The sequence below is a fragment of the Cetorhinus maximus genome, chromosome 4 (genome assembly GCF_964194155.1).
Source record: "Cetorhinus maximus chromosome 4, sCetMax3.hap1.1, whole genome shotgun sequence".
Lineage (NCBI taxonomy): Eukaryota > Metazoa > Chordata > Chondrichthyes > Lamniformes > Cetorhinidae > Cetorhinus > Cetorhinus maximus.
The window spans coordinates 160,537,733-160,563,826 of record NC_135882.1 but is presented as its reverse complement, the minus strand read 5'-3'; the positions used below and the strand labels follow the sequence as shown (position 1 = coordinate 160,563,826).

The window sequence follows — 26,094 nt, the reverse complement described above, 5'->3', positions numbered from 1 at the left end:
GGATGTGATGTGGTAGTACCATTTCTCTAAACTCAGTTTAAAACAGCAGCTTGTAGAGGTCAGACATGTATACACAGTCTCCCAGTTAATATTATATGTATATAGTCTTATCTTCTAATACATAAACCACATTACTGTTTTACCAATCCTTGTTGTATGATTGGTATGTTTATGTTGTATAAGAGAACTTTATATACATACCATTAGGGCCACAGGTAAATTTTTTTATCCGTTTGATGCTTGTTGTAGCTCTCCTATTGATGGTGGTTCACCCTTGGATTCCAGCACAGGTTACTAGGGGATAGTCTGGAGAGTATCAGCTACCATTCTAAAGTCATGGTTGAAGAGTTGTTGAAAATATTTTTTAGGTGTCAGCCTTGAGCTTTTGGAATGCTGTCTTTTCTTGACTTGCGACCTAGGGTTGTTCTGCCAGGCAATGAAGGCTGCTCGCTTTTCATCTGGGAGGTCACATATTTCAGCATTGTTTCCATCGAACCAGCATGCACATGACTTTGTTTAATGTGGAGACCTTGGCGCACCATCATTGTCCACATGATCTTGATGAGTTAACGATCAGATTTTGGTGACATGTCAAACCGCGATGACCGGGACCATTTTGCCGATGCAGCCTTCTTCTGCCTTCGCAGCCAGTGAGGTGAGAAGCACAGTCTTCTTTCACCCGTTCTGCCGTTGAGGACTTTTTTTTTGGACTGCACTTTGTCTGACACCTTCCCCTGACCTTGCCATTATGGTTGGCCCTATCAGGAGCAAGGAGCTCACAAACCTCTCCACCGTGTTAAGGTGGCGATCCACGGAGAAGAAATGGGAATGCAATACAATTACAATAAACATAGATATGTGAACATAAGAATAGTGATGAGAACAAATATTAAAGATAGAAATGTGGGAGAAGCATAAGGGAAATCAGTTTTATTCAACATAGCTGTCTTTATGTTAAAATTAATAGATTTGTGTTTTTGATTCTCCCAAAGAAAGCTTTGTAAAGATTCTGCCTTCAATAATTTTTAACTAGTTGTTCAAGATGTGCCAATCTCACTTAAGCACAAAACACAGCATTTACTATACTTTCCCCTGTATACTTTAACCTCGGCAGTCACGTGTTTGTCTTTATTGCATTAGTCAAATTTAGCCGAATATCCAAATATGTACTTATGTTTGTGCTTCTTGTAAGACTTATCTTTTCAGGTTACTGTTGAAACAGTTCTGCAATTATTTGTCATAAAGAACATTTTTGTGTGCATATCCTTAACTAAATTATGTATTCCATTCACAAACATAACTAAATTATACAATTCATATACAAATAGTGAAATTATGTCATTGGGGGAGGAGATAGTGGTGTAGCGGTATTGTTGCTGGACTAGTAATCCAGAGACTCAAGGTAATGCTCTGGGGACCTGGGTTCAAATCCCACCATGGCAGATGGTCAAGCAACAGCCTGACATAGTCATACTCACGGGAACATACCTTACAGACAATGTCCCAGACACCACCATCACCATCCCTGTTGGTATACAGTCGGGGGTGGAGTTGGCGTGGGCATTCTCAACATCGACTCCAGACCCCCATGAAGTCTCCTAGTATTAGTCAAACATGGGCAAGGAAACTTCCTGATTACCAGGTATGCCACCTGCCACACCCCTCAGCTGATGAATCAGTACACCTGGAGGAAGCACTGAGGGTGGCAAGGGCACAGAATGTACTCTTGGTGGGGGACTTCAATGTGGCTCAGTAGCACCGTCATTGACTGAGCTGGCCATGTCCTAAAGGACATAGCTGCAAGACTGGGTAGATAGTGAGGGAACCAACAAGAGGGGAAAAACATACTTGACCTCATCCTCACCAATCTGCCTGCCGCTGCGCATCTGCCCATGACAGTTTTGGTAGGAGTAACCACTGTACAGTCCTTGTGGAGACAAAGTCCCGTATTCACATTGAGGATACCCTCCATCCTGCTATGTGGGACTACCACCATGCTAAATGGGATAGCTTTTGAACAGATCTAGCAACTCAAGACTGGGCATCCATGAGGTGCTGTGGGCCATCAGCAACAGCAGAACTGCATTCAACCATGTAATCTCATGGCCCGGCATATCCCCCACTCTACCATTACCACAAAGCCAAGGGTTCAATGTGACTCGGTAGCACCGCTATTGACTGAACTGGCGATGTCCTAAAAGACATAGCTGCAAACCCTGGTTCAATCTAGAGGAACAGCACCAGGCATACTGAAAAATGAGGTGTCAACCTGGTGGAGCTACAACACAAGACTACTTGCATGCCAAACAGCATGAGCAGCAAGTGATAGACAGAGCTAAGCGAATCCATGGATCAGATCTAAGCTCTGCAGTCCTGCCGCATCCAGTCATGAATGGTGGTGGACAGTTAAACAACTCACTGGAGGAGGAGGCTCCACAAATATCCCCTTCTTCAATAATGGGGGAGCCCAGCACCTCAGTTTAAAAGATAAGCTGAAGTATTTGCAACAATCTTCAGCCAGAACTGCCAAGTAGATGATCCACCTAGGCCTCCTCCAGAAATCCCCAGCATCACAGGTGCCAGTCTTCAGCCAATTCAATTCACTCCACATTATATCAAGAAATGGCTGAAGATGTTGGATAGTGCAAAGGCTATGGGCCCTGACAATATTCTGGCAATAGTATTGAAGACTTGTGCTCCAGAAATTGCCACGACCCTAGCCAAGCTCTTCCAGTACAGATATAACACTGGTATCTACCCAGCAATGTGGAAAATTGCCTAGATATGTCCTGTACACAAAGAGCAGTACAAATCCAACCTGGCCAATTACCACCCCATCAGTCTACTCTCCATCGCCAGTAAGGCGATGGAAAGGGACATCAACAGTGCTATCGTGGCACTTGCTTAGCAATAACCTGCTCACTGACACTCAGTTTTGGCTTCGCGGGGCCACTCAAATTTTGACTTCATTACAGCCTTGGTTCAAACATGGACAAAAGAGCTGAACTCCAGAGGTGAGATGAGAGTGACAGCCCTTGACATTAAGACAGCTTTTGACTTAGTGTGGAATAAAGGACCCTAGCAAACCTGGAGTCAATGGGAATCAGGGGGAAAATTCTCCGCTGGTTGGAGTCATATCTAGCACAAAGGAAGATGGTTGTGGTTGTTGGAGACGAATCATCTCAATTCCAGGGCATCACTGCAGGAGTTCCTCAGGATAGTATCCTCAGCCCAACCATCTTCAGCTGCTTCATCAATGATCTTCTTTCCATCATAAGTGGGAATATTCGCTGATGATTGCACAATGTTCAGCACCATTTGCGACTCCTAAGATTCTGAAGCAGTCCATGTACAAATGTGGCAATACCTGGACAATATCCAGGCTTGAGCTGACAAGTGACAAGTAACAGTCACGCCACACAAGTGCTGGGCAATGACCATCCCCAAGAAGGGAGAATCTAACCATCGCCCTTTGACATTCAATGGCATTACCATTGCTGAATCCCCCACTATTAATATCCTGGGGGTTACAATTGATCAGAAACTGAACTGGACTAGCCATGTAAATACTGTGGCTACAAGAGCAGGTCAGAAGCTAAGAATCCTGCTGCGTAACTCACCTCCTGACTCCCCAAAGCCTGTTCACCGTCTACAAGGCATAAGTTAGGATTGTGATGGAATACTCTTCACTTGCCTGGATGAGTGAAGCTCCACCAACATTCAAGAAGCTTGACACCATCCAGGACAAAGCAGCCTGCTTGACTGACCCCATCCACAAACATTCACTCCCTCCATCACCAATGCACAGTGGCAACAGTGTGTACCATCTACAAGATGCACTGCAGTAATTCACCAAGCCTCCTTCAATAGCACCTTCCAAACCCATGACCACCAACATCTAGAAGGACAAGGGCAGCAGACTCATGGGAACACCACCACCTGGAAGTTTCCTTCCAAGCCACTCACCACCCTGACTTGGAAGTATATCACTGTTCCTTCACTGTCGCTGGGTCAAAATCCTGCAACACCCTACCTAACAGCTCTGTGGGCGTACCTACACCACATAGACCGCAGCAGTTCAAGAAGGCAGCTCACCACCACCTTCTCAAGGGCAATTATGGATGGGCAATAAATGCTAGCCTAGCCAGTACTGCCCACCTCCCATGAATGAATAAAAAAATTGTTTGATATATAGTTTGTTTTATAATTGTATAAAACTAAGTACAGCATTATGACTGCATAACTCAAGTAGTGATCTTGGCAGTATTGTATGGCAAATGTATTGTCCCAATTATTGACTTGCATTGATACCCGGGGTTTCTGGCTAATACCAACATTAGCTCGAACATTGTTCTTTGTGATCTGATGAATAGGGACAAAAGGTACTCTGCATTCTCCTGTCTCTTCAGTGACAGTAAAATTCAAATGCGATTAATATGTTGGCATATTAGACCTATGCCCAATTAGTTCGCCTCAGTGGTTCAGATTCCTAATCTTGCAATAAAAAGCCTTTCTTTGGTTCATGGGCATGATCCAGGACCAAGTTACAAGGTGGATTTGTTGCATAGCGAGTAGCTGTGAGGGAGAATGCCCTAGCCCGCACCAATAAATCATTCCGCCCATTGCAGGGAGGGGCTGGGAGAAAGCAGCTAGTGCAGCTCTTATTGCCAGGGTCTGCTTCAACAGAATCTGGTTTAAACAGTTGATGATGAGTAGGCGTGACAAATAGCATTGGATTTTGTGTCTTGAACATCAAACCACAAGCTGTTCTGTGTATTTCCAACTTCACACTAATACATACAGCTGATGAGAAAACCAAGACTTGGGACAGCTGCAACTGAAAAACAATATATGGAAGTTGGGCAAATATGTACTGGTATATCCAGGATTCAATATCCACCCACCTTGATAGGGTTGCAGAGAAGTCTGCAGTCACTGCTAAAGATCCACACCCCTGCTTGTATGATGTATGACTATCCCGTACTCAGCTGGATGGTGATAATCCAATCACACATTTAAGGTGACATAAATCTAGGCTGACACCCCACGCAATACTCAGGGAATGCTGTATTGTCAGAGATGCCATCTTTCGGATGAAACATTAAACCCATCTGCCTGATCAGGTGGATGTAAAAGATCCCTGGCACTATTTTGAAGAAGAGCAGGGGTATTATCCCTGGTGTCCTGGCTAATATTTATCCCTTAATCAACATTACAAAAACAGATTATCTGTTTATTATCTCATTGCTGTTTGCAGGATTTTGCTGTGTGCAAATTGGCTGCTTTTTTCTTACATTACAATAGTGACTACACTTCAAGGAGTATTTTATTGGCTGTAAAGCCCTTTGAGATTCCAGCATCATGCAAAGCACTATAAACCTGCAAGGCTCTCTTATTTTTTTGTTTAGTTGTGCTGCTCACCATGTTGCTCAGGAGGGATTTCTGGTGCTTATTATTCATCTAGCAAGGACTAAAATCAACAGTTATCAGAGGTCTAATGCTAGCGACTGACCATAATATTACCTTGGAATCAAATTGGCTGCAAGTTAGCATGGGAAATTCAAAATTGAGCCAATAACCTCTTGCAGATTTGTTTTTTTATCAAGTACCTGAGCCAAGCTCCAGTAGTCCAGGTTATTGTTGCTGATTGAACAGGGGCTAGGATTCCTCCCATTCAGCTAAGTGCCAGATAATCCTGCAGTCAAAGCAGTATGGTAGTCATAGGTGTGTAAGCAGTTTGAAGCTTCAACTACTGATGAGATATGTACTCTTAGCTGATAAGTCCAGCAATTCCCAATATAACTTTGGAGCCCTTAATATGTGGCTTGTACTTAAGTTATTTGGTCCTAACTAGATATGATGTGTTCCTATGCAGAGTTTGAAGTCAATGCCAAGCAAAAGAAAATACTTTTTATCTGGATTTCTCAATAGTGTGATTGAAAAACTCTTACAGTTGATATTAGGTTCTTTACATCTTGAGATCCAATTGACTAAAAGATATACTGCACATGTGAAGACAATAGCTCAATGATGCCTGTTTTGTCTTCTACAGAAACATTCAGCAGCTGCCGATATCACATCTTCTTTGTCAGAGGATCAAGTGCCAGAGGCATTTTTGGTGATGTTAATAATTCAATTTGGAACAATGGTGGTAGATCGAGCACTCTATCTCAGAAAGACAGTCTTAGGAAAAGTTGTCTTTCAAGTCATCCTCGTTTTTGGAATTCACTTCTGGATGTTCTTTATCTTGCCAAAAGTGACAGAACGGTAAGGTCTTATTGTAGCTATACGGAAATTTTAAGGGGAGAAAAAGCTCAGGTTCTGTAGACAAATTACTTATTTAATTGTAGGCTAGTAATTACTTTTGATAATAGCTGACAAACGTTTCATGTAGTCTTCAACCATCACCTATCAATTATGTCCTTAAATCTTTAAATACGTATAGTGTATTTATATATGCTGGCATGGAACTCTGTAAATAGCTTTCTTTGTTATTTTCTTACAGGAGGTTTAGCCAGAACAAAGTTGCGCAGATTTGGTACTTTGTTAAATGCGTTTACTTTGGATTGTCAGCATATCAGATACGCTGTGGTTACCCAACACGTGTGCTTGGTAACTTTCTGACAAAAAGTTACAACTACATCAACTTGTTCCTCTTCCAAGGGTAAGAGAATTTCTTCTTAAATATGGTAACTCAATTCATAGACCTTCTCAGTTTGACTAAATGTTTGCCAAAATTTACTTCCCAAGTATCCCAATGATGGAATAAAAATTGCATGAGATCACACAGCTATCAATATAGATGACAATGTGTAGATTTATAATGAATAAAACAGTAACCCATTTAAACACATGGAGGTGAGTTGATGTCAATGAGATACTTAGGTATTTTTGGTAAACATTAACAATTATAAACCCTTTCAACGTCTCATCTTCTGAATGTGCTGGCGTGAGCTAATGTACCGTTATAGAATTAGTTAGGGGGTGATGGTGGCGTAGTGGTAAGGTCATGGGACTAGTAATCCAGAGAACCAGGCTAATTCTCTGGGAACATTGATTCAAATCCCACCATGGCAGCTGGCGGAATTTGAATTCAATTAATAAATCTGGAATATAATGGTAATGGTAACCAGGAAGCTGTCATTGATTGTTGTAAAAACCCATCAGGTTCACAATTCCTCTAGGGAAGGAAATCTGCCATCCTTACCTGGTCTGGCCTACATGTCACTCCAGCCCCACAACAGCCCTCAATGAAGGACAATTAGGGATGGGCAATAAATGCTAGCCTTGGCAGCGAAGCCCACATCCCATCAATGTATAAACATTAATATTCCAAGTAATTTTGTGTAGTCTATTAACCACTCGTATATCACCCAAGTAGCCATTTTTCGTATCTGACCCAAAAGAGCGAGCAGTAACAGGCTACTCAATGATGTAGTATCACTTTTCATAAGAAATAGGAACAGGAGTGGGTCATTCAGTCCATTGAGCCTAATTGACTATTCAATAAGATCATGGCTGATCTGTTGTGGCCTTAACTCCACTTTCCTGCTTGTCCCCCATAAACATTGACTCCCTTGTCAATCAAAAATCCAACAGCCATCAATATATTCAATGACCCAGCTTCCACTGCTCTCTGTGGAAGAGAATTCCAAAAACTAATGACCCTCAGAGAGAAGAAATCCTTCCTCATCTCCATCTTAAATGGGAAACCCCTTTTTTCAAACTCAACCTCATCGTTTTGGATTTCCCCCACAAAAGGAAACAGCCTCTTAGCATCTATCCTGTCAAGCCCCCTCACAATCTTATATGTATCAATAAAATCAACTTTCACTCTTCTAAACTCCAATGAGTTTAGGCTCAACCTACTCAACATTTCCTCATAAGACAATCCCTTCATCCCAGGATTCCGCCTAGTGAACCTTCTCTGAACTGCTTCTATTAGTATATCACTCCTTAAGTAAAGAGTCCAAAACTGTACAAAGTACTCCAGGCGTGGTCTCACCAATACCCTGTACAGTTGTACAAGACTTCCCTACTTCTACACTCCAGCTCCTTGCAATTAAGGCCAACATTCCATTTGCCTTTCTAATTACTTGCTGTACATCCATGCTAGCTTTTTGTGATTCATGTGCAAGGACACCCAGATTCCTCTGTAACGCAGCAATCTGCAGTCTCTCTCCATCTAAATAATATTCTGCTTTTATATTCTTCCTGCCAGAGTGAACTTCCTCACATTTTTTTTCCACATTATACTCCATCTGTCGAACTTTTGCTCACTCACTTAACCTATCTATATCCCTTTCCAAACTCTTTGTATCCTCTTCACAACTTGCTTTCATACCTTTCTTTGTATCATCAGCAACTTTGTCTACAATGCAGTCCATCATTTCATCCAAGTCATTAATATAGCTTATAAATAGGTGAGGCACCAACAATGATCCCTGTGGCACTTCACAAGTTACAGTTTACATGTTAAGCACTTCCCATTCCTTGGCAGCCACCTCTCTCAAAAGATCACCATTGACGAAGAGATCCAACACTGGATCAGCTGTGCCAACTCAGCTTTCTATAAACTACAGCAGCAAGCATGACAACAGAGTCATGTCAACAATAGTTCTAGTGTACAGAGTGCTTCTCATCACCACACTCCTGTTCTGCATTGAGACCTGGGGCTGCGTTTCCATCTTAGAAATGGGTACATCACGTCGGGAAATTTCCCAACTCGGCACACACACCTTGGGAAAAAGTGCCCTAAGCTGCATGATTTTCATTCTGGGGAGAGTGGGTTTAGGATAGAGTTGAGCTCGCTGCCACCCAACGCAGATCAGTGACAGCCACAGGAGCTGCCGAGTACCGAAGTGGGCTGGTTAAAAGGCTCTCCTCAGTTCTCTGGGAGTTCATCCCACTTGCTTTGTAAAATATTAGGCCTTCTAGCCCTCTAACCCTCACCCCTCACACCCCCTCATCCCCTCCACACACTCCCCAGGTCCCATCCATGCCAAGCCATGCCCTTCCACCCACCCCCAATGGCCCTTCATACTCTCCATGTGAACTCATTCCCCCACCCATGTCCAATGACCACTCACAGTCTCCATGCCCATCCCTGCCCCCACCCACCCCCATTGTCCCCTCATAGCCTCCTAATTCTTAGCACTTGCATGCCCTTTCATCAAGTATACACTCTGTACAGAACCAATGAACCCTATAGTAACAATGGCATATGAATATGAATATATAAATGCTTAAAAATAGCCATTCATAACTTTCTTTAGAAAACTGTTGTTACTGCAACCCTATAAAAGTGTTAACCAACCAGACCCTTAAAGTATCAATAACAGAAACTATAAACACTTGACACCTCTATTTTCTGTAAGTAAACATTGAGCCAGTGATAAAATTGATCACAGGAAAAAAAAAGGTTGTAATCCTATCAATAAAGCCATTGTGTGTACCTGTTTTAACAAGCTAATGAAAGTCTGGGATCTCATTTGATTGATAGGGAACCTGTAGATTTAGTGTACCTGGATTTCCAGAAGGCATTTGATAAGGTGCCACATCAAAGGTTACTATACAAGATAGCATTACATGGTGTAGGGGGTAACATATTAGCATGGAAAGAGGATTGGTTAGCTAACAGGATGCAGAGAAGTTGGCAAGCTGTAACAAGTGTAGTGCCACAGGGATCAGTGCTGGGGCCTCAGCTATTTACAATTTACATCAAGGATTTGGATGAAAGAAATGAATGTATGATAACTAAATTTGCTGATGACATCAAGATAGGTAGGAAAGTTGTCAAGAGGAAGCAGAGAGTCTGCAAAGGGATATAGACAGGTTAAGTGAGAGGAAAAAAATTTGGCAGATGGAATATAATGTGGGAAAATATGAACTTGTACATTTTAGCAGGAAGAATAGAAGAGCAGTATACTATTTAAATGGAGAGAGATTGCAGAACTCAGTAGTACAGAGGGATCTGGGTGTCCTGGTACATGAATTACAAAAGGTTAGTATGCAGATGCAGCAAGTGATTAGGAAGTCAGATGGAATGTTGGTGTTTATTGCAAGGGGAATGGACTATAACAGTAGGGAAGTTTTACTGCAGTTATACAGGGCCTTGGTGATACCACATCTGGAATACAATGTACAGTTTTAATCTCCTTATTTGAAAAAAGATAGAATTGCGTTAGAAGCAGAGAAGGTTCACTCGGCTCCTTCCTGGGATGAGGAGCTTAAGAAGAAAAGTTGAACAGGTTGGCCCTACACCCATTGGAATTTAGAAGAATGAGAGGTGATATTATTGAAACATATAAGATCCTGATGGGATTTGATGGGGTAGGTACTGGGAGGATGTTTCCCCTTATGGGGGAGACTAGAACCAGGGGACACAGTTTAAAAATAAGTGGTCTACCATTTAAGATGCAGATGAGGTGAATTTTTTTCTCTCAGATGGTCATTATTATGTGGAATGTTCTTCCCCAGAAAGCAATGGAGGCTGAGTCATTGTATTTATTCAAGGCAGAATTAGACAGACTTTTGATAGACAAGGATTATGGGGGGGCAGACAGCAATGTGGAGTTGAGACCACAACCAAATCAGCCATGATCATATTAAAGCAGGCTTGAAGGGCTGAATGACCTACTCCTGTTTATAAATCATTTAATGCTATGATTTTCTAAGTGTCCTGTTACTACCTCTTTAATAATAGATTTTCCCAATACAATGACTTAGCTCCTGACCTCATTATAGCCTTGGTTCAAACATGGACAAATGAGCTGAACTCCAGTGGTGTGGTGAGAGTGACTGCCCTTGACATAAAAGCAGCATTTGACCATCAAGGAGCCTTAGCAAAACTGGAGTCAAAGGGAATCAGGAGGAAAACTCTCCCCTGGTTGGATTCATACCTAGCACAAAGGAAGATAGTTGTTGGTGTTAGAGGCGAATCATCTCAGCTCCAGGACATCACTGCAGGAGTTCCTCAAGGTAGTTTCCTTGGCCCAACCGTGTTCAGCTGCTTCATCAATGACCTTTCTTCCATCATAAGGTCAGAAGCTCGGACGTTCACTGATGATTGCATAATGTTCAGCACCATCCGCAACTCCTCAGATACTGAACCAGTCCACGTCCAAATGCAGCAAGATCTGGACAATATCCAGGCTTGGGCTGACAAGTGGCAAGTAACAGTTGTGCCACACAAGTGTCAGGCAATGGCCATCTCCAACAACAGAGAATCTAACCATCACCATTGACATTCAATGGCATTTCCAAACTTGGCAGAGCAGTCACACAAACTAATCAAGAAACAGCATGACAAACTCATATTCATGGAATCATACCTTACAGATAATGTCCCAGACACCACCATTTTCATCCCTGGGTATGTCCTGTCCCACCGACAGGACAGACCCACCAGAGGCAGCAGCACAGTGATATACAGTCAGAAGGGTGTTGACCTGGGAGTCCTCAACATCGACTCCACTTCCCATAAGTCTCATCAGGCCAAACATGGGCAAGAAAAGCTTTTCCTGGTTACCACCTACCACTTCCACCACCACCCCGCTCAGTTGATGTATCAGTACTCCTCCATGTTGAACACCACTTGGAGAAAGCACTGAGGGTGGCAAGGTGCAAAATGTACTCTGGGTGGGGGACTTCAATGTACATCACCAAGAGTGGCTCGGTAGTGCCACCACAGACAGAGCTAGCCGAGCCCTACAGTACATAGCTGCGAGACTGGGTCTGCGGCAGGTGGTGAGGGAACCAACAAGAGGGAAAAACAGACAACCTCATCCTCACCAATCTACCTGTTGCAGGTGCATCTGTTCATGACAATGTCGGTAGGATTGATCATTGCACAGTCCTTGTGGAATCAAAGTCCCAGCTTCACACTGAGGATACCTTCCATCATGTTATGTGGCACTACCACCATGCTAAATGGGATAGATTTCGAACAGGTCTAGCAACCTAAATCTGGGCATCCATTAGGTGCTGTGGGCCATGATCAGCAGCAGCATTATATTCAACCACAATCTTTAAACTCATGGCCCGACATATCCCCCACTCTACCATTACCATCAAGCATGGGGGATTAACCCTGTTTCAAATGAAGAGTGCAGAGGGCATGTAGGAGCAGCACCAGGCATACCTAAAAATGAGGTGTCAACCTAATGAAGCTACAACACAGAACTACTTGCATGCCAAACAGCAGAAGCAGCATGCAACAGACAGAGCTCAACATTCCCACAACCAATGGATCAGATCTAAGCTCTGCAGTCCTGCCACATCCAATCGTGAATGGTGGTGGACAAATAAACCAATCATTGGAGGTGGGGGCTCCACAAGTATCCCTTTCCTCAATGAGGGGGGACCCCAGCAGATCAGTACAAAATACAAGGCTGAAGCATCTTCAGCCAGAGGTGCCGAGTGGATGATCCATTTTGGCCTCCTACTGAGATCTCCAGCTTCACAGATGCCAGTCTTCAGCCAATTCAACTTACTCCATGTGATATCAAGAAATGGCTCAAGGCACTGGATACTGCAAAGACAATGGGCTCTGTCAGCTTTCCGGCAATAATACTGAAGACTTATGCTCGAGAACTAGCTATGCCTGAGCTAAGCTGTTCCAGTACAGCTACAACACTGACATCTACCCAGCAATGTGGAAAATTGCCCAGTTATGTCCTGTCCACAAAAGCAGGACAAATCTAACCCAGCCAATTACTGCCCCATTATACTACTCTCAATCATCAGCGAAGTGATGGCTGTCAAGAGGCACTTACTCAGTAATAACCTGCTCACTTGCGCTGGTTACTGGCAGAGCCCAGCTCCTGACCTCATTACAGCCTTGGTCCAAACATGGACAAAATAGCTGAGCTCAGGAGGGGTGAGGCAAAAGTGTCTGCCCTTGACATCAAGGCAGCATTTGACCGAGTGTGGCATTAAGGATCCCTAGCAAAATTGGAGCCAATGGAAATCGGAGGGAAAATCCTCCGCTTGGAGTCATGCCTAGCACAAAGGAAGATGGTTGTGGTTGTTGGTGTTCTGTCATCTCAGTTCCAGGATGTTACTGCAGGAGTTCCTCAGGACTGTGTCCTTGGCCCAAGAATCTTCAGCTGCTTCATCAATGAACTTTTCTCCATCATAAGGTCAGCAGTGGAAATGTTTGCTGATGATTGCACAATGTTCAGCAGCATTTGCAAGTCCTCAGACACTGAAGCATACATATGCAGCAAGATCTGGACAACATTCTGGCTTGGGCTGTTAAGTGGCAAGTAATATTTATACCACATGAGTGCCAGGGAATGACCACCTCCAATGAAAGAGAATCCAATCATCCCCCCTTGGTATTCAATGGCATTACCATCGCTGAATCCCCCACTATCAACATCCTGGGGATACCATTGACCAGAAACTGAACTAGGCCAGCCAAATAAATACAAGAGCAGGTCAGAAGCTGGGAATTCCACAGCTAGCGATTCAACTCTTGACTCCCCAAAGCCTGTCCACTGTTTACAAGGCTCCAGTCAGGAACATGATGGAATACTCTCCACTTGCCTGGATGAGTGCATTCCAACAGCACTCAAGAAGCTCGCCACCATCCAGGCAAAAGCGGCCTACTTGATTGGCGCTCCACCTATCATATTAAACATTCACTCTCTCCACCACCAATGTACAGTGGCAGTGTGTACCATGCAGGAACTCATCAAGGCTCCTTAGACAGCACCTTCCAAACCTGCAACCTCTACCATCTTGAAGGACAAGGGCAGCAGATGCATGAGAAAGCCACCCATGGGAAAGCAAGTTCCCCTCCAAGCCATAAACCATCCTGACCCAGAACTATATCCCCATTCCTTCACTGTCACCGGGTCAAAATCCTGGAACTCCCTTCTTAACTGCACTGTGGGTGTACCTACATCACATGACTGCAGTGGTTCAAGAAGCGGCTCACCACCACCTTCTCAAGAGCAATTAGAGAAGGGTAATAAATGCTGGCCTAGCCAGTGATGCCATGAAAGAATTTTAAAAAGTTAAAATTGGTGTTAGCCAATAGAAGGAAAAACATTCATAGTGTATCAGCAGCCCCTTTTACCACTCCTTCTATCTTAGTTTTTATTAACTTCAATGGGAAAAAAATTTGGGCACTATATAAAACATGCTGATTTATTATGAATGCATTCCACACTGCTATTGAAGATCAATTTCACTCCCATTGACTTTCCAACAGGAGTGACTAGAGAGTGACCAGGAGTAGGGACCTTAGTTAACTCTTTTCTCTTAACTACCCTACGTGCTGAGGCTATCCTATAGTGTTCCTTCCTTGTCTGAGAACTACTGACTCAGAGCACACTTAGTTAGCACATTCTGGAGTGATGTAAGCATGCTTGTGGAATCAATTAAATTTTATTAATTATCTGGTCCCAGATACCTGCTCAGTTCTGATGTAACATTGTCTTTGCAGATTTCGACTAGTTCCATTCCTGACTGAGCTCAGAGCAGTGATGGACTGGGTCTGGACAGACACAACTCTTAGCCTCTCAAGTTGGATCTGTATAGAGGACATTTATGCCCATATTTTTATTCTGAAGTGCTGGCGTGAATCTGAGAAGGTAGGAATGAAACATATAATTCACAGTTCAAAAATGTCCACGATTACATTTTTGAACAAAAGAAACATTTATTCATTTAATAGTTTGATAGTTTTCTGGAACAGTCATTAAGTTACTTTTCTCGGAGTTATGCATTGTTTTATATGTTAGTACTGTTGCACATTTTCATATTTCACATTTGCAAAACAGTTATTGACACAATGTATATGCTTGTATAATGGTCTATGTGCCTCAGGATCTATGTAGTCATGAAGCGGGGGTGATGGGCTAGTGGATGAGAGGAGATAAAACATTTTACAATTCAACAGCACAAAATATATAAGATCCATCCTGCAGACTATTTTAAATTAATTCATTTGCTTTAATACTTTTTAAACGCTTCTCATGTGAGGGGTGTCAGTGTTGAGGAATGGAACTCTTCCTATTTTAGGCATCCAATGTCAGCATCACCTACACCAAGATCATCTACTGATGGATGCAGTTGCCTCTACACAACCCCAACAACAAAGCTCAGCCTACCCTCAAAAGAGGGTGCAAACTACAGGAAGACTTATTTTTTTCTGTTTCCAATACCAACCATTCAGGGACCTCTCTGAATGAGATTGACAGCTAATTACTGCTAAATTATGAAGAGTTTTTCTAAGCATGATTGATGCCTTCAGGTTTGACATTATTGATATCATCCAGTCTGTATTTGCATGGCCTGTTTATGACAGGTGCATGGGTCATTCATTTTAAGGCCCTTACCAAAATGGCTACAAGATTTCTTGTTTATTGATCTGCTTTTTTACCTTTCATTTGGGTTTCATTACAGAGATATCCCCAGCCACGTGGACAGAAGAAAAAGAAGGTTGTGAAATATGGCATGGGTGGCCTTATCGTCTTCTTGCTAATATGCATTGTGTGGTTTCCACTCCTCTTCATGTCCTTAATCAAATCTGTCGCTGGTGTGACAAACAAACCTTTGGATGTTTCTGTCACAATAACCATTGGAGGTTATCAGGTAAAACAAAGGCTGTATCCTTTCTAACCCAAATTGTGCACTAATGTAAACTAAGTTTATTCAATAAGGTGTGAAGTAGACTGCGTAAAGCTAGCTTTCTTCTCCATACAAAGAACTCCACACTTGTAACAACTTTCAGTTGGATCCTTTTTATTAATTGATCTCAGAAGTGTGAAGAAAAGCAAATAATTAATTTAAGCCAAATTCCAACAGAGCACAATAAAATGCATATTACTCAGAATGATTTATGTGAAGAGGAAGGGAAATTAAGTCCAATTCAAAATTCCTTTGTCACAAAATTGATTTAACTTGCAGTTTTCTCTTGAGTTAGTTAAAGACAGTCAAAAGTATTATATCTGTTACTAAAATAAACCTATTCTGAACATATTGATATAGTACAACCAATAGCGAGGCAGCTCAGCTTCTCACTGAACTGAGTAGGCTAGACTGCATTCTGGAAACATAATGCAATCCTCCGTTATATGGGAGTGAAAAGACAAGTGGTTTTGGGCAGATCTTTAGGGGCTAAAATAGGAGAGTTGGGAAGGCTCATGTAAGGAATGAACTCCAGTATGGCCCAGTAGGTCTGAATGGTCTGTTCCTGTCCTGTAGACTCCATATAGCTCATGAACTGTTTTTTCACCTAAAGACAAAAATCACTGCCTATTGTATTACTCTCCTGTGAGTTTCTCTTGTGGTGCATTTTTAATACAAGGTGCCATATTCAAATCTGTGTTCTTTTCCTCAAGCCTATCTTTACAATGAGTGCCCAGCAGAAGCAGCTGCAAGATTTTAATGCAAGTCAGTACAACAAACTTTTAAGGAAATTTAACGATAATCCTGTAAGTACTTTTTGCACATTGTGGCACACTTTCAAATTTTTCAGATGATATGAAATTTGTGTTATGGCATGATGGATGGTAAATCCTGAGCTTCTCAAATCCCAGAGTGAAACTTGAACAGCTGCCAAAACAGTTTTCTGCAATTTGTATAGTATGAGGAGTGGTTCTGAAATCAGGAAGTGATGTCCCAGACTACTTGTGATGATTTTATAGTAAGGTAAACATTTATTAAAAGAATAAAGGAAAAACAAATAAAACACAATTATGCTTAAACACAAGAATGACTTTAATCATTAAACAGTACTTTAAAACAGTTCCACAAATCTTAACTTAACTACCCTCAGAGCTAACCTTTCCCTTTTCTGTTTGGTAACTATCCTTATAAATTTTTAAACCTATAGATTTCCAGTAATTTTTACCGCACAGTGCTTCTTTTCCTTGGGGTGTCCTCTGAGGCTGACAGCAATTGGGTCTTCAGGTCTGGCCTTGTTCACACTGTCTTCTTGGAGTTCTGGCCAGCTATCCTGCTGTCTTCTGGGAGATCTGAGCAACTCCCCTCACCTAGGCATCAGTATTTCCTTAAATACCTTCCTTTACTTTGATCTCTGCATTGCCTCAACCAGTCTCTTTAGAAATGTTTTCTTCCCAGACTTGATTAAATTGTTCTTTGCTTTAGCTCTTAGACTTATAAAAACAAACTTATCCTATCTGTACCTTACTTACACCTTTTACAATCTGCATATATCCATCCCCCTTTAAACTACAACAACTCAATTCAAAAATACTCCTGTTGTTGCTTTATGTAAAACTCTGATTGAAGTTCCTCTTGGTTCATTAACATATCAAAACAACTTCTTACTGTTGACTTTAGACCCTTGCCGTCACTCTAGCTCTTAATCCAATTACAGCCTGACTTCCAGTACATAAAATATGCCAGGGTTATTAACAGAAGAAAAATATTACAAATTCTTGTTTTCTTAACACTTGGAAGAATTGTGAACCATGAGGAGGATAGTTTAGAATTTGTAAAAGATGTAGACAAGTTGATGGAATGGGCAGACAGTTGGCAAATGATGTTCAATGCAGAGAAATGTGAAGTGCTTCATTTTGGTAGGAAGAACATGGAGAGACAATATAAAATAAAGGGTACAATTCTGAAGCGGGTGCAGGAGCAGAAGGACCTGGGTGCACTTGTGCATAAGTCATTGAAGATGGTGGAACATGTTGAGACAGCAGTTAATAAAGCAAATAGTAACCTAGGCTTTATTAATTGGGGCATAGAGTACAAGAGCAAGGAGATTATGTTGAACTTGTAGAAGACACTTGCTTGGCCTCAGGTGGAGTATCATGTCCAGTTCTGGGTGCCGCTATTTAGGAAGGATGTGAAGGCATTGGAGACAGTACAGAAAAGATTTATGAGAATGGTTTCAGGCATGAGGAACTTCAGTTATGAAAATAGATTGGAGAAGTTGGGACTGTTTTCTTTGGGAAAAGAACACTGAGAGGTGATTTGATAGAGATATTCAAAATTATGAAGGGTCTGCACAGACTAGATAGGAAGAAACTGTTCCCACCGTGAAAGAATCAAGAACAAGAGGACATGGATTTAAAGTAATTGGCAAAAGAAGCAAAAGCGACATGAGGAAAATCTCACGCAGCAAGTGGTTAAAGTCTGAAATGCACTGCCTGAGAGTGTGGCAGAGGCAGGTTCAATTGAAGCATTCAAAAGGGAGTTAGACTGTTATCTTAAAAGGAAGAATGTGCAGGGTTGTGGGGGAAGGCAGGAAAATGGCACCAAGTGAATTGCTCATTTGGAGAGCCGGTGCAGACACGATGGGCTAAATGGCTGTAACAATTCTGTGATTCTGTGAAATGGAAGGATAGATTTGTGTCTCCAAATTTGACAGAGGGGATAGGCCACCTATTAGTAAATTCACCCAATTTTGATTCTATTGAAGTTATTGGAATTAAAACTCACAAATCTATACAGGACAGACAATCTACTAAATCAGTTTACCACCTGGAATGTTAAGCTTAAAATTGATCTTCAGGATTGTTGGCTCACCACCACCCACCTTCCAGTTTTCTTCCCACAACTTTTGACAGAGTTAACTTTTGCTGCAAGTCAAATAGTACCTCACCAAATGTACTTCTGTGAGTGCAGCCTAACCAATTGTGACAGGCATCACAGCTGAGTCTAAACCTGCCCCCAAATGACTTTGACACTGACTCACTTTTCCACGGGGATTATTGGATTGGGTTGAATATTATGGGGTTGGCAAGGGTCTCGCTTGCCGGTTGGAGAGCCCATGTTGCCTTCTTTGCGGAAGGTCTGCCGAACGATTAGCCAGCCAGGATATGAAGAGGCCAGAGGCGGACCTTTAGCTGGGTTCAGGACCCTGGGAGCTGAGGTCTCACCTACCAAAAACTGCAAGCCAATCAGAGCAGCAGCACGGGAGAGGTGGCGGCTGCTGCTGAAAAGACACCCACTGGAGGCCCAGGATCGAAGACTGAGCCAGGCCACAGGTAAGTATGGTGGGAGGGTTTTCGTGGGGTGCATTCACGGGTTTTGGGGTGCTCTCATTCGTGGGGTGCGTTCACGGGTTTTGGGGTGCTCTCAGTGGGTCTCCCCGTCACCCCTCCACCCCACCACTTTCTAAAGCCAGGTCCCTTGAGCAGGCACTGAATGCCTTTGAAGGAGGGTTTCCCCCACCCCCGCAAATCACACAGGTTTACTTAACGTGTATACAACATGCCAATAGGCCTGCCCACAGCTGGATTAATAACAGTGGCAGCTGGATGAGGCCCTTAATTGGTCATTAATTGTCCACATAAGGAACTCAATTGGCAGTGGAGCGGCAAGGTCAACCACGGACCTATCAACCCAGAAACACTAAAATTAGCTGTAGCCCTGATTGATGCCCTATGTATGATTAGCAAAATCAGCACAGATAAGTCATTGTACATAGAAACTGCTGTTCTACATAGTCTTAAAATTACATTATATCATGCCTTTACCCAATGTGCCAGATCATCATTCTTATCCAAAAACAATTATCAGACCTTTCACAGCAATTGTGCACGTTCAGGTACACTTTCAGATATAATTATGAAGATTTGTCAAGCCCCACTCAAAAAGACGTTCTGCCTACAGTGCAAATGAGTAATATAGTACCTGAATTTCAGTGTCAGTGTGATGCCAGGTACGTAAGTCGTAAGTCCCAACAATTGGCTGATCATATCAAACAGCACGTCCCTTCAATTGTTCGCAGCTGGCAGAGTACTGAGCATACTCAACCAACTCCTGCTTGAAAAACTCAGAACATAATGTGATTCCGTGATTGGGCAGCACTTGTTGAACAATTCTGTGTATGCTAAGAATTACACTAATAGTCAATTTAAGATTATCAGTCAAGCTCGCAATGTGGCTCACTTACGCTTGCCAGAACCTACATATATTCATATGGAGGGACCTGTCCTGTGCAGGCAAAAGGAATATGTCCAGACATTGCATCTTTTTTGAATTTAAAAGAAGCCTGGAGAACAATTGCCCCTTGGTGCATTTGCCATGGCAACACCTCAACCAATCAGAGCCAACTTGCCAGCCGATCAGCACCTTTCTCTCATGCACTATAAATTGTTGCACCCTTTGAAATTTGGCATTCTTGCATATGTCCTGATGTGTGCAAGGTGTAAAGATTCAACAGTGTGTCTCTCTTTTCAGCAATACTCAAGTTCTGTACTATCAAGCAATTAATTGCTAAATTGTGCCATGTGTTCTAAGGATACGAGGCAGCAAAGGGCTTACATGAGTTCAGGTACAATAAAGGTCAGCTGTTATTTGAAAGTTGACTGTACCTTTTTGTACTCTAGTGCTGACCTTACAAGGTGGTATTGTGGAATGCTACAAAAGGTAACTTTCCTCACATGCTTCTCAGTAGCACTCAGCAGCCAATCAAAGTGAAATCTAAAAGCTGGGGCTATCATCTGTCTGCAGGCTCATGTCTATGCATCAGGCTCTCTTTTCCTTCATCTTGAACTCCCACCCCTTAATTTCTTCCCCCCAAAGACTACATATCATCTTATGACATATCTGATAAGGCTGTTCAGAAATTTTCTGAATTTTTGTCCCACTCATTGGCCAGGATTTTCTGGCTTTGTTGTGGCAGAATCCTCCGTGGGAGATTTGGTGGACCAGCCAAAAGCCCATTGACTTTCGGCAGGACCAAATGACCCTGGCGGCAGATGAGGCCAGAAAATTCTGCCCATTGTAATTGCGCCATCCCTTTACGGTGCATTATCCTCTCCTATCGATAGTGTCATGCAGAGATCAACCTGAGTTTGCATCAGGAGTTGTGAACTTAGACAAGAAAATTGAAAGCAGTTTGCAGTTGAGATTCAAATAGATCTTAAAGCAGTGCTAAATAAATTAGAACTGAATTACTCCTGAAGATGAAAGCTGTCCCCATTGAATCACCAAAAATAACATCTTTGTTAATTCTCTGGAAGTGAAGTGAAGTTGATAGTGATAACATTCACAGTGAACTGAAGAGCTAATTATATATTTTCTTAGGCTGCTATGCAGTTTCTGGATGCATACATGAAAGAAGACATTCTGATTGCGCAACTTGAAGGAAATTCAAATTCTCTCTGGACTATCAGTCCACCAAGTCGGACGAAGATGATAGAAGAATTAAATGATAATGCTTCAAAAATCTCCATTGTTGTATCTTGGTCTGTTCAAAGGTAAAATAGTATGAATTTTTGTTTGCTAGTAAATTTAAGTGTACACATGATAAGCCGGGTTTTACCAGACAGACTGAGAGTAAGTTGGCACATAAAATGGTGCAGGTCAGTGGTGGGGCAGTGCGCCTATCACCTTACTGCTGCCATGCCATCCTGCAGGGAAGGTGGCAGATGGCCCTCCTGCCCAGAGTCCAACTGAGCCACTATAAAGGCCTCTTCACGCTTCCACTGGCATAGAACCAGTGGCAAAGGAAGTCCACCAGCAAGCACCAGGAAGTGGGGGAGAGCCCTCTTTTTCGGACATTCATTGACCCACCAAGAGCGCTCCTCCCGCCCCTCCCCTCCCACAAATGGCAATGGTACTGTCCGTACTCACCAATCCCCTCCTCCCCCAATGGAGTCTGCCCATCTGGCACCAGTGCCCCCAGACCCCACTTAGGTGATTGTGAGGGCACACATCTATCTTCCTCTTCCTCCAGGTGCAGCTCTAGTAATGGCTACCATTCCTGAAGGTGCTGTTGAGGAAGTACCTGATATGATTTAATATTTATTTTGTGATTTACATAACAGTGAGACAATTGTAGCATCAAGAAAGCATAACCAGGATTTTCTGCTGCTACGTAAAGTCACCTCATACTTTTCCATCCATTAAAATGAGTGAATGAAAAATCACGTATTGGTGAACACAGCACCAGAAAATCCCAGTCTATAACTTAAGTCAATTTCAAATACTTAGGATGAACTTAAGTCTTGACCTTTACCATGATGTGTAGAATATACTAAACATTTCTTTAAAATGTTTCACTTTGTTGTTTAATTCTGTTGTTCTGTGGTGGACATGTGGAACATGGTCACATAGTAAGATGATAGGATGAATACCAGCTAAAGGTATACAACGTTGCTTATCAAGTGACTTAGTACGAGTGTTGCAAAGTATCACCTTTCAGCGAAATAATCTGTTCAGTACATTTTATGCCAGTTTCATGTTCCAGTAGGTAAGAAGTGAAATGCATTTAATTAACTGCATATACATGAAAAATGGAAGATGTTTCAGAAATTTACCATTGTTTGCATCCATTAATAATATTTAAATTGGAATGTTGCATAACGGCAGTTTAAAAAGAAACTAGGTGAGTTTAATTTAACCCACCCAGTGAGAAATTGAAGTGATCAGATCGACCATCCATCTGACACTTGGCTGATTTTACTTCCCATTGAAGACACCTTTGAAGTATTCTTCATTTTTGAGCACCAGCTGCGGGAGGAACCGAGGGTAGCAAGGGAACAGAATGCATTTTGGATGAGGAATTTCAATGTCCACCAAGAGTGGTTTGATGGTACCACCACTGACTGAACTGGCCGATTCCTGAAGGACACAGCTGCCAGATGGAGGTCATGGAATAAAATACTGAACCTTGTCCTTGCCAGCCTACTTGTTGCAGGCGCATCTGTCTAATAGCATTGTCAGGAGTGACCACCACAAAGTACTTGTGGAGACCAATTCCCATCTTCTCATTTAGAGCACCCTCCAAAATGTTGTGTGGCAATACCACTGTACTAAGTGAGGTGGATTAAGGTCAGAATATAGCAGCTCAAAACTGGGCATCCATGAAGAGCTGTGTGCTATCAACAGTAGTAGAATTGTATTTCAGTACAATCTATAGCTTCATAGCATATTTCGCACTCCTCCATTAACATCAAGCCAGCTGATGAACCCTGGTTCAACTAGCAGTGCAGAAAGGAATGCCATAATCATCACCAGGCATACCTGAAAACTTAGTGAACCTACAATACAGGACCGTATAAATGCTAAACCAAGAAAACAATATGCCATAAACAGCAAAACAATCCCACAACCAAATTGGTTGATCAGTCAAAATTCTGCCGCTCTGCCACACCTAGTCATGAGTAGCGTAGGTGATTAAACAATTAACAGGAGAAGGAGACTCCATGAATATTCCCATCCTCAGTGATGGTGGAGCCCAGCATGTAAGGGCAAAAGAAAAGGTTGAAGCAGTTGCAACCATCTTCAGCCAGAAGTGCCAAGTGGATGATCCATCATGGCCTCCACCTGAAGCCCTCAGCATTACAGATGCCTGTCTTCAGCCAATTCAATTTACTCCCTGTGTTATCAAAGAAAGGTGGACACACTGGATACAGCAAAGACTACATGCCCCTCCAACATCTCAGCTGTAGTTGTGAAGACTTGTGTTCCAGAACTAGCTGTGATTCCAGCCAAGCTATTTCAGTATAACTACAACACTGGTATTTACTCAACATAGTGGAAAATTTCCCAGTTATGTCTTGTTTACAAAAACCTAATCTGACCATTACCACCCATTAGTCTATCCTCAATCTGTTGAGAGTGATGGAAAATGCTGTCAATAGTACTCTCAAGCTTCATTTATCCACCAATAATCAGCTTACTGATGCTCAGTTTGAATTCCACCAGGACCGCTGACCCCCAGCTGCTAAGCTTAGCACCATCCAGGACAAAATAGTCTGCTTTATTGATCCCACTCATCCACTATCTTAAGCATCCACTCCCTCCACCACTATGTACTATCTACAGGATACATTACAGCAACTTACCAAGGTTTCATTGGTAGCACCTGGCATGTGGGAACAACATCACCTCCAAGTTTCCTCCAAGTCATACATCATTTTAACTTGAAAATATATTGTTGTTCCTTCATCATTGCTCTATCAAAATACTGGAACCCTCAACTAACAACATCGTAGAAGCACCTTCATTATACAGACTGCAATGGCTCAAGAAGGAGGTCCACCATCAACTTCTCAAGGGAAACTATAGATGAATAATAAATACCAGCCTTGTCAGTCACAGCCACATCCTGAGAATGAATTATCATTTTGTGATACTCTTGCACTCCACTGGTATGTGACTGGATATCTGGCACTTAAAATAGTGAGCAACAATGACTGGAATGTGTGCTTCCTGCACTTTGGAATTGAAAATGTAAAAATTTAAACAGTTTTCATTCAATATCTTGCCTGCTCAGGGTCACTCTGTTGAATCTCCAAACCAGGATTTTTTTACAACTCACCATTCTGATGACCTGCTAAACAATGGGGAGAAATTTCTGGTTGCTGAGCGGGGACGGGGCCTGCTCGCCGACGCGTAAAATGACGCACGGTGACATTGGGCGGGCGTCCTGATGTCACCACGCGTCATTTAGATTTTCATTTCGGTGGGCACACAGCCGACTTGGCTGCTCGCCCACCAAACAAAAAATTAATTAAAATAGTTAAATGAGCTGCCCGTCCAACCTTAAGGTTGGCAGGCAGGCGAAGAGCCCAGGTGGCCTTTGCATTTTTCATGAAACCTCATCCACGGATGGAATGAGGTTTCATGAAGTGTTCAAAAATTTTCAAAAAAATTCATTGACATGTCCCAGCTCATGTGACACTGTAACGTGCGACACTGCACGAAAGAGCGCAGGACCTGACTCAGGGAATCTCCTGCCTCCTCCACCCTGCCCACACAGAGAGCGCTCAGCGCTTCTGGGCGAGCATCACGCTGGGTGGGCCTTAATTGGCCAGCCCGCGTAAAATGGCAGCACGCACCTGATCAGGGGCACCAATCAGGTTCGTGCCCGCTCCCGCCCGCCCCCGCACAACCACCCCCGACAGGGGGATAATTCAGCCCAATGTGATTTTCATCTCCAGGGCATTCTTCACCTGGTAGTATTTTGGCAGATTTTGATGTGTCTGGCCACCAAATGCATCATCTGACCAGTGAATTACTTGAGCATTTATGTTCTTCATGATAGTGCACTATATAAGAATATTCCCCCCACCCCCTCCCCCATGGTAGATAGTGATTTCCTGCAATTTGTGTATTAAGTTCACATCTGTGTGCCTCCTTGCTTAAAGCAATCTCACTTGGTGTGAAATGATGAGTGAAAGCCTTCAATAGTGGCAGGGATTACTGTCATTATTAATGTCACTTCTGCTGAAGACTGTGATTGATAGTTGTAGACTTTCTGCTGTTGTCTCCTTCCTTTACACGATGGCTTTGCCTTGACTAACCCTAGCTTGTATTTAGCACTTCCATAATTTATTTCCTGCCCAGCTGCATTGGCATGCAGCAGATTATCCTTTGCTTTTTTGCTCTCTTCTGCTGGGTTCTTATTTTGCCTCATGCATTTGCTTGTGTCATTGTTCTCCAGAATCAGGCAATTGAACCAGTCAAACTAATTGGATTTCTACTCCCTTGGTTAGGAATCGGCCAAATGATCACCTGAAAAATAACATCCAGCTACTAATCATCTTTTTACTATGAAGATACTGCATCAACTATTTTTCGTTACATTGTACCCACTTAATATTTCATTACAAATCACGAGCAAAGCTTTAACAGCATTATAATAGAGATTATGGGCTGAATTTTACTGATTCCCAGGCAGTGGGAACAGAGGCAGAGGGGATGGTAAAATAGTGGGGAACCCTTTTGGGTCAGTTCCCCGTCGCTGTCCCACCACTGGGAAGGTTTCCCAGTGGCAGGTAGGAGGCAGCCATGGGCTGCCAGATTCTTAGAAATAGCTCCCCTGTGGCAACCTGGGATGCTAGTGGAGCAAATAGCTCCATGGCCCAAAAAGGAGGCCGTGGACATGAAAGGCAACATCCCATGGCTCCAACTATATCCCCAGAGGGTTTTCCCCTTTGTTCTGTGGGGCCCTAAATTTTAGTTGTTGCTTTACCAATTAGGAGGCTGCATGACCCAATGGTAAAATTATCAAACCAGTCCTGCTGTCAGCAAGTGCCGGCTTGCAACCCGCTTTTTGGCTCAATCTCAGGATTGCAAAGCCCACTATAAAATTCAGCTCTTTGTTGCATGAAAATAAATTATGATATATTTCTTTCCTAGAATTTCATC

General features: G+C 42.7%; 1 protein-coding gene across 1 annotated transcript in view; it reads left to right on the top strand.

Annotated features, from left to right (window-relative positions):
- The window catches only part of LOC144679989 (piezo-type mechanosensitive ion channel component 2-like), a 1,019,816-nt gene that overhangs the window by 954,126 nt on the left and 39,596 nt on the right, over nt 1-26,094 (top strand). Inside the window, exons 44-49 of the mRNA XM_078541050.1 lie at nt 6,053-6,267; nt 6,506-6,664; nt 14,456-14,603; nt 15,418-15,606; nt 16,356-16,448; nt 21,022-21,194. Of these exons, the coding sequence (XP_078397176.1) occupies nt 6,053-6,267; nt 6,506-6,664; nt 14,456-14,603; nt 15,418-15,606; nt 16,356-16,448; nt 21,022-21,194 (977 nt within the window). The remainder of the gene's footprint in view (nt 1-6,052; nt 6,268-6,505; nt 6,665-14,455; nt 14,604-15,417; nt 15,607-16,355; nt 16,449-21,021; nt 21,195-26,094) is intronic.